The sequence below is a fragment of the Mesoplodon bidens genome, assembly GCF_964165515.1.
Source record: "Mesoplodon bidens genome assembly, chromosome: 5".
Classification (NCBI taxonomy): Eukaryota; Metazoa; Chordata; class Mammalia; order Artiodactyla; family Ziphiidae; genus Mesoplodon; species Mesoplodon bidens.
This window is the reverse complement of record NC_138161.1, coordinates 6,525,093-6,538,941: the sequence shown is the minus strand read 5'-3', so window position 1 is coordinate 6,538,941 and position 13,849 is coordinate 6,525,093. Positions and strand designations below refer to the sequence as shown.

At 44.2% G+C, this 13,849-nt stretch overlaps 1 protein-coding gene across 2 annotated transcripts in view; it reads left to right on the top strand.

Moving 5' to 3' along the window:
* The first annotated feature begins 1,022 nt into the window (after positions 1-1,022).
* LOC308617831 (adapter SH3BGRL-like) overlaps positions 1,023-13,849 on the top strand; it is a 61,430-nt gene continuing 48,603 nt past the window's right edge. For both annotated transcript variants that reach the window (XR_014015940.1, XM_081235228.1), the window contains exons 1-2: positions 1,023-1,213; positions 8,563-8,748. Coding sequence is in view for 1 of the 2 variants with exons in the window: in XM_081235228.1 (XP_081091354.1) it covers positions 1,169-1,213; positions 8,563-8,748 (231 nt within the window). In the remaining variant the exon portion in view is untranslated. The remainder of the gene's footprint in view (positions 1,214-8,562; positions 8,749-13,849) is intronic.

The following is a 13,849-nucleotide window of genomic DNA, read 5'->3' as shown; positions in this document are numbered from 1 at the left end:
GTCCTCAGCTTGTCAGCCTCTGTTCTTTAGGAGAAACAGGTGGTAAAGGGGGAAAACTGGGAACAGGCCACTCCTAAAGGAATCTATTGTATGACAGTTCATTGAATTTTTGTTTTTCAATGCAAAACAATCATTATTTTTCCTTTTTAACTCTATCCATAGGAATTGTGTTTGAAGGTTTCATTAAGTTTCCAGGTATTCCTCAGAGTAGACTTGAATGTGGTAAAAGGTGAGTATTCATAAATGATATTGACAATTATTAAGTATTGCTTAATTAGCATGCCCCTTTCTCTGATTAAAATACACTCTTTGTACCTTAGGTGCCATTGCTGAGCGGTTTAAGAATAAAAATCATGCACCCTTTAAAAACAATCTTTAGTAACAGACCGTTATTGCTGATCTGGATGGCCTATCACTTGTATTAATGGCAAACTTAATTTCTTGAGTAAATTTTCACCCACTGTGCTCCCCTGATTTTTCTTGCTCAGTGAAATTTATCTGAAGCAAAATATAATAAAGCATGACATATGCATCACAGAATTCAAGTGGAGATTAATTAAAGCTGACTCCAGTTGAAGGTCATTGAGTTTTTTTTAATCTGCCAGAAAACTTTAAAGTAAGGAAGCCGCTCTTTATTTAGGTAAAGGCTTCTGTGGCTGTTCTGACCCATGCTGTGTGCCTGCCAAAAGCCCTGTAAACAAATCCCCCTCCGGCACCGAGCTGGTGTTGTTTGGGCTTTTCCAGCTCCGGGGAGCGCCTCCCTCCTCTTCTCTCCTCCTCTGCTACCCCGGGCTCCACCTCCCGCTGCCCAAGGCATCTCCCTGCAGGTCTCTGATTGGTGCGGAGCGCAGCCTTGCCTTTTAGGGACTGTTGTCGGGCTTTCAAAGTGATAAGGGAAAGGGTCCAGCGGCTGCTTATATCAACCAATCAACTGTTTTCCTGACAGATCCCCAAATATTCCCTGGCCAATGGCGGGGAGAGCCCGAGGTGCCTGGGCCGCTCGTGGGAGAGGCAGGGCTTCAGTTGAGCTGAGAGGCGTGAGCTCAGACAGCCTTGGGCGTCTCGCCAGTCCCCACCTGGCACTTGTCTGTGTTACTGTCAGGATTTGTCTGACTCCGCGTTCCCTCGCAGGGGTGTGTTGGGGGAAGTCCTCTTTGCAACTCTCAAAATGGTTATCAAAGTGTTTGTTGCCACATCATCTGGGTCCATAGCGGTAGGTGTCTGATGGAATTTGGGGGCTTTCTTCCTGTCCTATTTTCTGAATAACTCAGACTTGGAAGTAGAAGGAGGGGGTATGGCCCAGTGCTGGCTTTACATGTCTTTTTGGGGCGTGTGTAAGTAAGCCTGTGAGCCTTTTGCTTTCTGCCTTGGTTTGAATGGTGTGAAGAAGTGCGTGTGATCTGGGACAGCTGGGTGTGGAAGGGGATTCAAGGAAGGGGGTGTGTTTGATACTAGAACTTTATTTATTTATTTATTTATTGCCACGTTGGGGCTTCGTTGCTGCACGTGGGTCTAGTTGCGGCAAGCGGGAGCTACTCTTCGTTGCGGTGCATGGGCTTCTCGTTGCGGTGGCTTCTCTTGTTGAGAAGCACGGGCTCTAGGTGCGCGGGCTTCAGTAGTTGCACCACATGGGCTCAGTAGCTGTGGCACACAGGCTCCAGAGCGCAGGCTCAGTAGTGGTGGCGCACGGGCTTAGCTGCTCCACGGCATGTGAGATCTTCCTGGACCAGGGCTCGAACCCGTGTCCCCTGCACTGCAGGCAGACTCCTAACCACTGCGCCACCAGAGAAGTCCCCGATACTAGAACTTTTAACATGTGATTTGTGTCGTGTTGTGTCTCATATATGATAGAATGGGAGGCTTTTTTTTGGTGGAATGTTTCTGCCATTCCTTCTGCAAGACAGACTAATTTAAAATTGCAAATAAATGACACTTTGTGTAACAATATTTGGAGCGTATGATGGGCCAGATTACTAAAATGACTCCTGGGTGTAATTACTTGTGTATGCAATGTAATCCTAATGAAAGTGTAAAGTTAGCATGTGTAATACTATTATTTGAGGATAATGATGTCACAGTGACAAGAGCAAACATCTCTAAGGCTAAAGATTTAAATGCCTAGGAATCCAAACAGACCAAAAACAGGTACTAAAAGCCGACCTCCAAAGCATTGCTTTGCCTGATTTCCTTGGGACCAGGCTGGGAACCACGCATCTATCTCTCTAAGTCCAGCTTTCATTCTGTGCCTTAAGAAATAGGGGTAAGGGAGGGACTCGTTTATCCTTGGAAATGATTCAGGCTTTGATTTTAGACTTGAACCTGCAGTGTCTATCTGGGACCGACATTTCGACCAGCATTTTAGCATCTAGGAGGCTGTGGAGAGAAAAAGAGTTTTATTAATCCCGAGAGTTGAAGACCAGCATAGGGACTGTTTCCTTCTATATCTGATTCCTGGAACTTCTCAGGTTGCAGCTTGGGTTTCAGTGGTCCCTCAGCCAGGGATGATACCCTAGACAAATGGTTGGCCCAGGGAACTGTCCTAATGGCAGCTCCTGAATGCCACCCGCGTTGCCCCCTCCTCGCCCCCTCCAGCCCTGAAAGTTCGCACGGTTTCCAGAGAGGACGAGAGGAAAACGCGAGCCTGGTTGTTCCTTCTGAGCACAACTGGTGGGCAACAGTTTAGTGATCTCTCGAACATCTTTTAACAGAAAACGATGAGGAACAATTCCAAATGCAGAACTGCAAAATCTTTTGTGGCTGTTGATGACCTCAGAAACTTTTAGTTGATCTACAAAAAGCACAATTTTGGATTGTTTAGATTAAAAAAATTTTTTTTTGTAGAGAATGGCTTTCGTGGGCTTCAAATATGCTGTTGACACACTCATTGCTGGAAACTTTTACCACTAACCTGCCAATCTTCTACATGTTCCATAGATCAGGTCTGAGTGGCCCCATGCATTCTTCCGGAGACAGTGAGCAAACTGATGGATTTCTTAGGATTATCTGATGTCCTACATTCTTGAAGTTTGGGAGCATGATTTAGTTAGCCTGGGGGGATCTGGAGGGGTACTGTTTATTCCAGGATCTTAGAAAATCCAAGTTCATTCTGCTGCCGGAAGCAAATGTTTTGGTGCCACTTGGGACTATGTGACCTTGGGAAAGTTATTGCCCCTTGCTAAGCCTCAATTTCCTTATCTGTAAAATAAGGGTAAGAATAGTACTCATCTCATAGTGTTGTCATGAGGACTTAGGAAATAAGCAAAGGGTGCCCAGCAGGGTGTCAAGTGCTTAATAAATATTATCATTATTAGTTTTTATTTATTTATTTATTTATTTATGGCTGAGTTGGGTCTTCGTTGCTGCGCACGGGCTTTTCTCTAGTTGCGGCGAGCGGGGGCGACTCTTTGCGACTCTTTGTTGCTATGCACGGGCTTCTCATTGCGGTGGCTTCTCTTTTTGCAGGGCACCGGCTCTAGGTGCACGGGCTTCAGTAGTTGTGGCTCACGGGCTCTAGAACATAGGCTCAGTAGTTGTGGTGCACGGGCCTAGTTGCTCCACCGCATGTGGGCTCTTCCTGGACCAGGGCTCGAACCTGTGTCCCCTGCATTGACAGGCAGACTCTTAACCACTGCGCCACCAGGGAAGTCCTATCATTATTAGTTAATGTTATAGTTATCAGCTATGGTTAGTTAGTATTATAATTATTATAAATATTGGTTATTAGTTAATGTTAGTTAATATTAATCAATATTTTTGTAGTTATATTTGTTAGTTAATATTAGAAGATCTGCATCTGTGATGATGTTTCAGAAGAATTATCTCAAGCCACATAAATGGAAGAATTTCTGTCTTATCCTAAAGAATGAGAACTGATTTTTCCCACGGTGTGAGTGCTAATGATTTTTCCCGGCTGGGGAATTTCACCCAGAAGCTTCTTTGCGGGATGACCCCAGAGCAGCTGCCACTACTTACGTTGTGTGTGTGGCAGTTGGTCTTTGCTACTTACTTCTTCAGTCTGTATACTTTAAAAACAGGTTCTTGCCTGTGACCTCATCAAAGAGGGCATTATGACTTCTGTTGGATGAATGAAATAAATGAAAAAGGAAAAAAACAATTGTAATCTCTTGATGAGGTTTAGGCATGCAGCTGCGTATCACATCTCTATTTTAACAGTTGATGCCAAAGCGTGGTTCCATGTTTTACCACTTTACACACAGATTCGGGTGAAGAGACCCTGGGAGTAGGGGAGAAAGTTGTTGCATCTTCGTGGATGACCCTCCTCTCCTCCTGAAGGTCATTGCCACAGGGGTTGGGGGACAAAGGGAGAGAGCCCTCCCTGTTTTCAAGATGCACAGCCCCTGGACCACCATCTTTAAGGACAGACCCTAATGGTGGCCCCCGGATTTTGCAACCCTTTTGCCAGTCTTGATTGAGTGTAAATATAGAGGGAAAAACATGGCTCTTGAATTAGATGGATCTGGATGTGAACCTTGGAAAATTCTTTAATTCACTGGTACCTCAGCTTTGTTACCTTAAAATGGTGATCAGGGGCTTCCCTGGTGGCGCAGTGGTTGGGGGTCCGCCTGCCGATGCAGGGAACATGGGTTCGTGCCCCGGTCCAGGAGGATCCCACGTGCCGTGGAGCGGCTGGACCCATAAGCCGTGGCTGCTGGGCCTGCACGTCTGGAGCCTGTGCTCTGCGGCGGGAGAGGCCACAGCAGTGAGAGGCCCGCATACCGCAAAAAAAAAAAAAAAAAAAAAAAAAAAATGGTGATCAGAATTCTTGCCTGGCATGGCAATCGGGACGAGTCATGCCAGGGTGCCTGACTGCACAGCTTCTCGACTTGTGATGCAAACTGCTTTTCCATGATTTCTTAATTCTCACCAGCACCCAGGATGAAGGCGGCGTTCTATCCATTTTGCAGATGAGGCAATGGACAGGCAGAACTTGTGCTCAGATAGCAACCTTCCCAGCCAGGATGGAAATGCAGGTCACCCCTCACTCAAATGCAGCGTGCTTTTTACTACAATACAGTGAACTTGTTTGGGAAGTAACTGTACAAGACAATAAACGGAACATGCCAAGCGAGTGACCCAAAGATCACTCTGATGCAGCACAGTCACCAACAGTGGCTGGTGACTTCAGGACAGAGAATGACGTGTTTCTTTTTTTTTTTAAATTATTTTATTGAGGTGTAGTTGATTTACAGTGTTGTGTTAATTTCTGCTGTACAGCAAAGTGATTCAGTTTTCAGATTCTTTTCCATTTTGGTTTATCACAGGATACTGAATATAGTTCCCTGTGCTCTACAGGAGGACTTTGTAGTTGATCCATTCTTTATGTAACAGTTTGCGTCTGCTAATCCCAAACTCCCAGCCCATCCCTCCCCCACCCCCTCCCCCTCGGCCACCACAAGTCTGTTCTCTAGGAGAATGGCACATTCTTGTGAGGCAATGTAACAGGATAGGAAGTGAAACCATGGAGTCCTAAGCACTGGCCCGCCAGGGAATTCCCAATGTAACACGATAAGAAAACAGAACTCTCTCAGCCCCCACTGAGGTCCCAAAGTCTCCAAGTGACACACCCCTCAAGGACCCTGGATCCTCCAGAGGGGCTGCCCAGGAGGACGGTGCAGCCTGTGGGACCAGCAATCGCCATGGTGCCCTGGAGAGGGGAGAGAGGGTGAGAGGTGCAGGGGGGAGTGTATCTGTGGTGAGGGCTACTGGGGTGCTGTGCACACCCCTACCCTTGAAACCATAATGGGGGGGTGACCTTTGGGGACTGATGCTGTGTCCCTAGGGTCAGCTCAGAGGCCACACGGAGAAAGGCTGTACTTTGTGCTGGGAGCGGCGTCTAGTAGGGACCCTTGAACAAGGACCACCGGGGTGGGGGTCCGGGGGGTGCGCCCCACTCACGTGGGCATCAGAGTGCGGGCAAAGGCCACGTGCTAGCCAGGTGAGCTCGTGCACTCCCTGCTCCCCCTCTCCCTTCTCTGGGCTCATCCTAAGACACTTCTCCAGACTCAGGCAGAAGCCAAGCGCTCCAAACAGCCAGGAGAGCCATGCTCTTGACTTGAGTTTAACTTGCTGGTGTTTGGGGAGTCCGGAGGGGCAGATTTTATTTTTCTTTTCTTTATTTGGGGGCGGTGCTGAGAAATAAAATGTAGCACAATACCGTGCAGCCAACAGTCAGTCAACTTCCTGTAGACGTAATTGCTTGTCTTGAGAGGAATCATAATAAACAGATTCTTTTTTTTTTTTTTACATCTTTATTGGAGTATAATTGCTCTACCATGTTGTGTTACTTTCTGCTGTATAATAAAGTGAATCAGCTATATGTATACATATGTCCCCATATCTCTTCCCTCTGGCGTCTCCCTCCCACCCTCCCTCTCCCACCCATCTAGGTGGTCACAAGTCACTGAGCTGATCTCCCTGTGCTATGAGGCTGCTTCCCACTAGCTATCTATTTTACATTTCATATTGTACATATGTCCATGCCTCTCTCTCACTTCGTCCCAGCTTACCCTGCCCCCTCCCCGTGTCCTCAAGTCCATTCTCTAGTAGGTCTGCGTCTTTATTCCCATCTTGCCCCTAGGTTCTTCATGACCATTTTCTTTTCTTTTTTTTTTAGATTCCATGTATATGTGTTAGCATACGGCATTTGTCTTTCTCTTTCTGACTTACTTCACTCTGTATGACAGACTCTACGTCCATCCATCTCATTACAAATAACTCAATTTCGTTTCTTTTTATGGCTGAGTAATATCCCATTGTATATATGTGCCACATCTTCTTTATCCATTCATCTGTCGATGGACACTTATGTTGCTTCCATGTCCTGGCTATTGTAAACCGTGCTACAATGAACATTGTGGTACATGATTCTTTTTGAATCATGGTTTTCTCAGGGTATATGCCCAGTAGTGGGATTGCTGGGTCATATGGTAGTTCTATTTTTACATAATAAACAGATCTTCCTCTCCTGTTTTATCCACCTTTCTTTGACTTTCCAGCAGAAGAAACGTAAGTCAAGACTTTGGGAAATGTTCATCTGTGTAGAAACCATGGAACAAAATGAAATCCTTTTCCATCCCACCTCAGGTCCTTAGGCACAATTTTCTTTTAAAATTCTTTTTTTTAATTGAAGTATAGTTAATTTACAATGTTGTGTTAGTTTCAAGTGTACAGCACAGTGATTCAGTTAAGTCCTGAGGCATGATTAATAGAGATGGAAATAACGCTGGTGAGGGAGTGGACCTCAGCCAGGCTGAGGCTCCCAGGAGGGTACTTGAGGGGGAAGGAAGACAGGGGTTTGGACAGATAAAAGATGTTGCCTTCTGAATATTTAATTAAAAGTAAATCTGTCTGAGTGGTTAAGAATCCGCCTGCCAATGCAGGGGACACGGGTTTGAGCCCTGGTCCGGGAAGATCTCACATGATGTGGAGCAACTAAGCCCATGCACCACAACTACTGAGCCTGCCTTCAAGAGCCCGCAAGCCACAACTACTGAGCCCACGTGCCACAACTACTGAGCCCGTGTGCCTAGAGCCCGTGCTCTGCAACAAGAGAAGCCACTGCAATGAGAAGCCCGTGCACTGCAATGAAGAGTAGCCCCCTTCGCTGCAACTAGAGAAAGCCCATGCACAGCAACGAAGACCCAACACAGCCAAAAATAAATAAATAAAAAATAGATACATTTATAAAAAAAATAAAAGAGGGCATCTTTCATTCTGGAGTGAATTCTTTGACGGAAGAGAGAAAACTGTAATTGTTTCTGGGGAAGGAGTTCGAAGCCTTCAAGATGGCCACATTCACAAAGAAATGGCATTCGGTAGATACAGTCCTTGTACGTGAACCAAGGGTAGAGAAAAGGGCCCTAGGATGTTCTCACTTAGGTGTGGCTGGCACTCTGATCTCAGTTGAAGAGCTGGGTGTGAGTGCGAAAGGAGAACAGGGTTATTTTACTGCATTTCTCTTCAATATTCTGGGAGAAATATCCACCAGCTTTTCTAGCTTTTTTTTCTCTCTTTCTCTTCTAATAATCTCCATGTGGGCTTTTCAGTTTCCTGTATTATTTCTAAAACTGCTTTTGTTCAATGTGACTCGTTCCTATTTTCATAACTGTGAATAAAGTGCCTTTTAATGTGGGTATACTTGGTATTTGAGTTTCATGGTAAATTGTCTTTTTTTCCTTCTCTCTATCATCTTTTTCTTTGTAAGCAATTCTTACTTATTTTTTGGCATTAAAGCTTAGCAGAGAATTAAAAGTATTTTGAAGGCTTCAAATAAAAGCTATGATGAGAGCATTGCTATTTTTATTACGTCAATTATACATCAATGATTTAAACATGGATGAGATTAAGATTTCAGAATTTAAATGATGACCCTGTTGATCCTATGGAATGAAGAGCTATGATGTTATGGATTTCCTTGTTTAAATATTTAGCGATATTATTTGTGTTGTATGGTATAGTTGAAGGAAGGGCTTAATTTATGTAAATATAAATAAAATGTTTTTTTACAAACTGTCTAATAGTAATCTCTCTACTCTTGACCAGATTAGGAAGAAACAGCAAGAAGTAGTGGGCTTTTTGGAAGCTAATAAAATCGATTTTAAGGAGTTCGATATTGCTGGAGATGAAGACAATCGGAGGTGGATGAGAGAGAACGTTCCCGGAGAGAAGAAACCTCAGAATGGGATTCCTCTGCCCCCACAGATATTCAACGAAGAGCAGTACTGTGGGGTGAGGTTTGGTTTTTTGGAAAAGTCTTCTGCATGTGTGTTTATCAGAAGTCATTTAAAGCAGATCAATTTTGAGGCAGCATTTGAATTTTTTTGGACATTTTTCAGGTCATGATCTATTTCTACCATTCAGTATCTGGATGGTAGATCCATGGTGAAGGGTCAATAGTTCAGACTTACAAAATGATGGAAACAATAAAATAATGATTCAGAAGTTCTTGGGATTCTTTTAGGTTCCTTATTTTGTTTAGAAGAATTGAGGTCACTTGTTCAAGCAAAATACACATTTAGTTGGAAAGAAATTCTGGTCAACCTTGCAGGGTACACATACATGCTCCCACAGGGACACTAGGTATGTTTTCAATTTTGTAAAGAATAATTTGCAAAAGTAGAATTGGTGTAAATGTATCTAAACAGTTTAAAAACTGTTCTGGACACCCTTCCTCCTTGTGAGGACACAGCTAGAAGATGGCCATTTATCAACCAAGAAGGGGGCTCACCAGACACTGAATCTGCTGGTGCCTTGATCTTGGACTTCCAGAACTGTGAGAAATAAATAGCTGTTGTTCATAAACCACCCAAACACGAAAAACAAAATCTGTTCTGGACATTTTGTTATAATAACAATTATATTTTATACATTTAGTAGTCCATTTTACCATAAAATCACTTTTTCCTCAGAGTTTATAGATTCTGCTTAGTATATCAAATTGTTGAAAGGAAACATTTAAAAACTCAAAGGGCTTTGGAGCATGAGAACTGGAGTTATCTTAGGGGTCCTCTAAGTCTTCTAGGCCATTTTTCAGAGGCAGCAATCAGGGTTCTGGAAGACAGAGGGAATCAATTGCCCAGAGCGGACTACTTCTTTTTTTTAAAATAATTAATTAATTAATTAATTAATTAATTTTTGGCTGCATTGGGTCTTCGTTGCTGCGCGTGGGCTTTCTCTAGTTGCGGTGAGCGGGGGCTACTCTGTTGCAGTGCGTGGGCTTCTCATTGCGGTGGCTTCTCTTGTTGCAGAGCATGGGCTCTAGGTGCGCAGGCTTTGGTAGTTGTGGCTTGCGGGCTCTAGAGGGCAGGTTCAGTAGTTGTAGTGCACGGGCTTAGTTGTTCCGTGGCATGTGGGATCTTCCTGGACCAGGGCTCAAACACGTGTCCCCTGCATTGGCAGGTGGATTCTTAACCACTGTGCCACCAGGGAAGTCCCAGAGCTGACTACTTCTGAAGGCTGGAGCCTGGTGTAGGAATCTTCACTCACCTCTTCTCTCCTTGCTGCACAAAACTGTTGGTCCTTTAGCTTAGCTTCTCTTTACTGTTACGTTTCTCACCTAAAGCAGGTGTCATCAAACTATAGCCAGAGGACCAAGGCCTGCAACTGCCTGTTTTGGTAAAGTTTTATTGGACACATCTGCAATAATTCACTTACCTATAGCTAATTTTGCATGATGGCAGAGTTGAGCAGTTGCAACAGAGACCATATGACCCACAAAGCCAGAAATATTTATGATCTGCCCATTTACAGGAAAACTTTCAGGCCTTTTATTTGAATCATGAATTGTTTTGTTGTTGGGGGGTTTGCATTAGTTTCCTAGGGCTGATGTAACAAAACACCACAAACCCGGTGGTTCTTATGGACTGTGTGTTTGTGTCCCCCCCAAATTCATATGTTGAAGTCCTAATGCCCAATGTGATCGTGTTTGGAGATGGGGCCTTTGGGAGCTGATTAGGGTTAGATGAGGTGTTGAGGGTGGGGTCCCCATGATGGGATTAGTGCCCTTACAGGAAGCAGAAGAGAGAGAGAACGGTTTCTCTTCACCATGTGAACAAAAAGCCAGAGGCAACTGTCTAAACAAGGAAGAGAGCGGAACCCAACTATGATGCACCCAGGATGCACTTCTGTTATTTAAGCCACCCAGCCTATGGTATTTTGTTATGGCAGCCTGAGATATTACAGTGTCTTAAAATAACAGAAATTTATTCTCTCATAGTTCTGGAGGCCAAAGTTTGAAATCAAGGTGTCAATAGTTTGGTTTCTTCTGGAGGCTCTGAGGGAAAATCTGTTCCCTGCCTTTCTAGTGGCTTCTGGTGGCAGACAACAATCTCTGGCATCCTTTGGCTTGTTGACATATTATGCCCATCTCTGCCTCCATCTTTACATGGTCTTCTTGCAGGTCTCTTTGTGTCTTCACATGGCCTTCTTTTTATAGATAAATAAATAAATAAATTTATTTATTTATTTATTTTTGGCTGTGTTGGGTCTTTGTTGCTGTGCGTGGGCTTTCTCAAGTTGCAGTGAGTGGGGGCTATTCTTCATGGCAGGGTGCGGGTTTCTCATTGCCATGGCTTCTCTTCTTGCAGAGCACAGGCTCTAGGTGGGTTTCAGTAGTTGTGGCACACGGGTTCAGTAGTTGTGGCTCACAGGCTCTAGAGCACAGGCTTAGTAGTTGTGGCGTAGGGGCTTAGTTGCTCTGCAACATGTGGGATCTTCCTGGAGCAAGGCTCGAACCCATGTCCCCTGCACTGGCTGGTGGATTCTTAACCACTGCGCCATCAGGGAGGTCCCCACAAGGCCTTCTTATAAGGACAAAAATTCATTGGAATAGGCTCCATCCTAGTACAACACGGCCTCATGATAACTAACTACATCTGTAAATATCTTTATCTCTAAATGAGGTCACTTTCTGAGGTCCTGGGTGGACATGGTTTTATAGGGGACAGTACAGGCTGTGTGAATTTACATGGCTGTGTTAGGATTCCTCAGAGGCTTAGCTCAAAGTCCTGTGGATGTGGGAGTGTCTTCAAATAGTCTTAATGTGGCAAGCAGTTATTTAGTGGAATATATGGTCCAGTCCAGCTCTCCTGGGATTGAAGCTGGGGCTTCCCAGAGTGTAGAGAGTACTTGCTCTGTGAGGAAGGGTCCCTCTCCTGCACTCCACACTCCTCTCCCCACCCACTCCAGACCTCCTGGCCTCTGGACATCCCTCAACCCTGAGCTGAATTTTTTTTTGTTTTGAATTTGACCTTATGTTTATTTATTTATTTATTTATTTATATTTTTGGCTGTGTTGGGTCCCTGTTGCTGCATGCAGGCTTTCTCTAGTTGCGGTGAGTGGGGGCTACTCTGGGTTGCGGTGCGCGGGCTTCTCATTGCGGTGGCTTCTCTTGTTATGGAGTGTGGGTTCTAGGCGCAGGGGCTTCAGTAGTTGTGGCATGCAGGGTTCAGTAGTTGTGGCTCGTGGGCTCTAGAGTGCAGGCTCAGTAGTTGTGGTGCATGGGCTTAGTTGCTCTGTGGCATGTGGGATCTTCCTGGACCAGGGCTCGAACCTGTGTCCCCTGCATTGGCAGGCGGATTCTTAACCACTGTGCCACCAGGGATGTCCCTGAGCTGAATTTTTCAGAACTGCAACTCTTCTTGGATAAAGAAAGGGAGAATAAGTTTTTTCGGGGGAGGTAGTGGTAATGAACAATTTTTATTTTTCATAAAAATTTTAACAATTGAAAAATTAATAGATGTGCGCACGGAAAAATTAAAATGGCTCCAAAGTTGCCTGCAGTGAAGATTCTTCTCCCTCCCATTTCAGCCCCCTCTAGTTCCTTCCTCTCAGGTGGGCCAGCTTCATGGATCTGCCATCTGGGAAGTCACACCAGACCCTGCTCAAGAGAGCTCTCAGCTTGGTTTAACGCTCTACTGGTGCTGTCTTGAAATTCATAATGATTTCTGAACAAGGGAAGCATTGTTTTTATTTTGCACTGGGGCCTGCAAATTATGTAGCCAATCCTGCTCTGACCAACCAATGCTGGCAATTTCTTGTTTGGTCTTCCAGGAATTTTCTACATGCATTAGCAATTGCATATCACTTAAAAATGCGGGTGTACTCTGTACACTTTGTTCTTTTCACTTAATAACCATATCTCAGATATCATTGCATAGCTGCACATATTCTTTTTTAAAAAAACGGTTTCATTTTATATTGGAGTATAGTTGATTAACAATGTTGTGTTAGTTTCAGGTGTACAGCAAAGTGATTCAGTTATACATATACATGTATCTATTCTTTTTCAAATTCTTTTCCCGTTTAGGTTACTACAGAATATTGATCAGAGTTCCCTGTGCTATACAGTAGGTCCCTTTTGGTTACCCGTTGTTTTTTTTAAATTAATTAATTAATTAATTTTTTGGCTGCGTTGGTTCTTCATTGCTGTGCGGGCTTTCTCTAGTTGCGGTGAGCGGGGGCTACTCTTCGTTGTGGTGCGTAGGCTTCTCATCACGGAGGCTTCTCTTGTTGCGGAGCACAGGCTCTAGGCGTGTGGGCTTCAGTAGTTGTGGCTCGTGGGCTCTAGAACGCAGGCTCAGTAGTTGTGGCGCATGGGCTTAGTTGCTCCGTGACATGTGGGATCTTCCCGGACCAGGGCTCGAACCATTGTCCCCTGCATTGGCAGGTGGATTCTTAACTACTGAGCCACCAGGGAAGTCCCTGGTTATCCATTTTAAATATAGCAGCGTGTACATGTCAACCCCAAACTCCCAATCTATCCCTCTCCCCTATCCTTCTCCCCTGGTAACCATAAGTTCATTCTCTAGGGCTGTGAGTTTGTTTCTATTTGTAAATAAGTTCATTTGTATCAGTTTTTAAGATTCCACATATAAGTGATAGCATGTGATATTTGTCTTTCTCTGTCTGACTTACTTCACTTAGTATGATAATCTCCAGGTCTATCCATGTTGCTGCAAATGGCACTATTTCTTTTTTTTTTAAAATCCCTCCCTCCCTGTCCACTTTGGTAACCGTAAGTTTGTTTTCTATGTCTGTGAGTCTATTTCTGTTTATAAATAAGTTCATTTGTATCATTTTTAATTTTTTAATGTTATTATTTATTGATTGATCGATTCAGTATTTGTCATTTTTCAAATGGCATTATTTCATTCTTTTTAATGGCAGAGTAATATTCCATTGTATATATGTACCACATCTTCCTTATCTATTCATCTGTCAGTGGACATTTAGGTTGCTTCCATGTCTTGGCTACTGTAAACCATGCTGCAATGAACATTGGGGTGCATGTATCTTTTCAAGCCATGTGTTTCTCCAGATATATGCCCA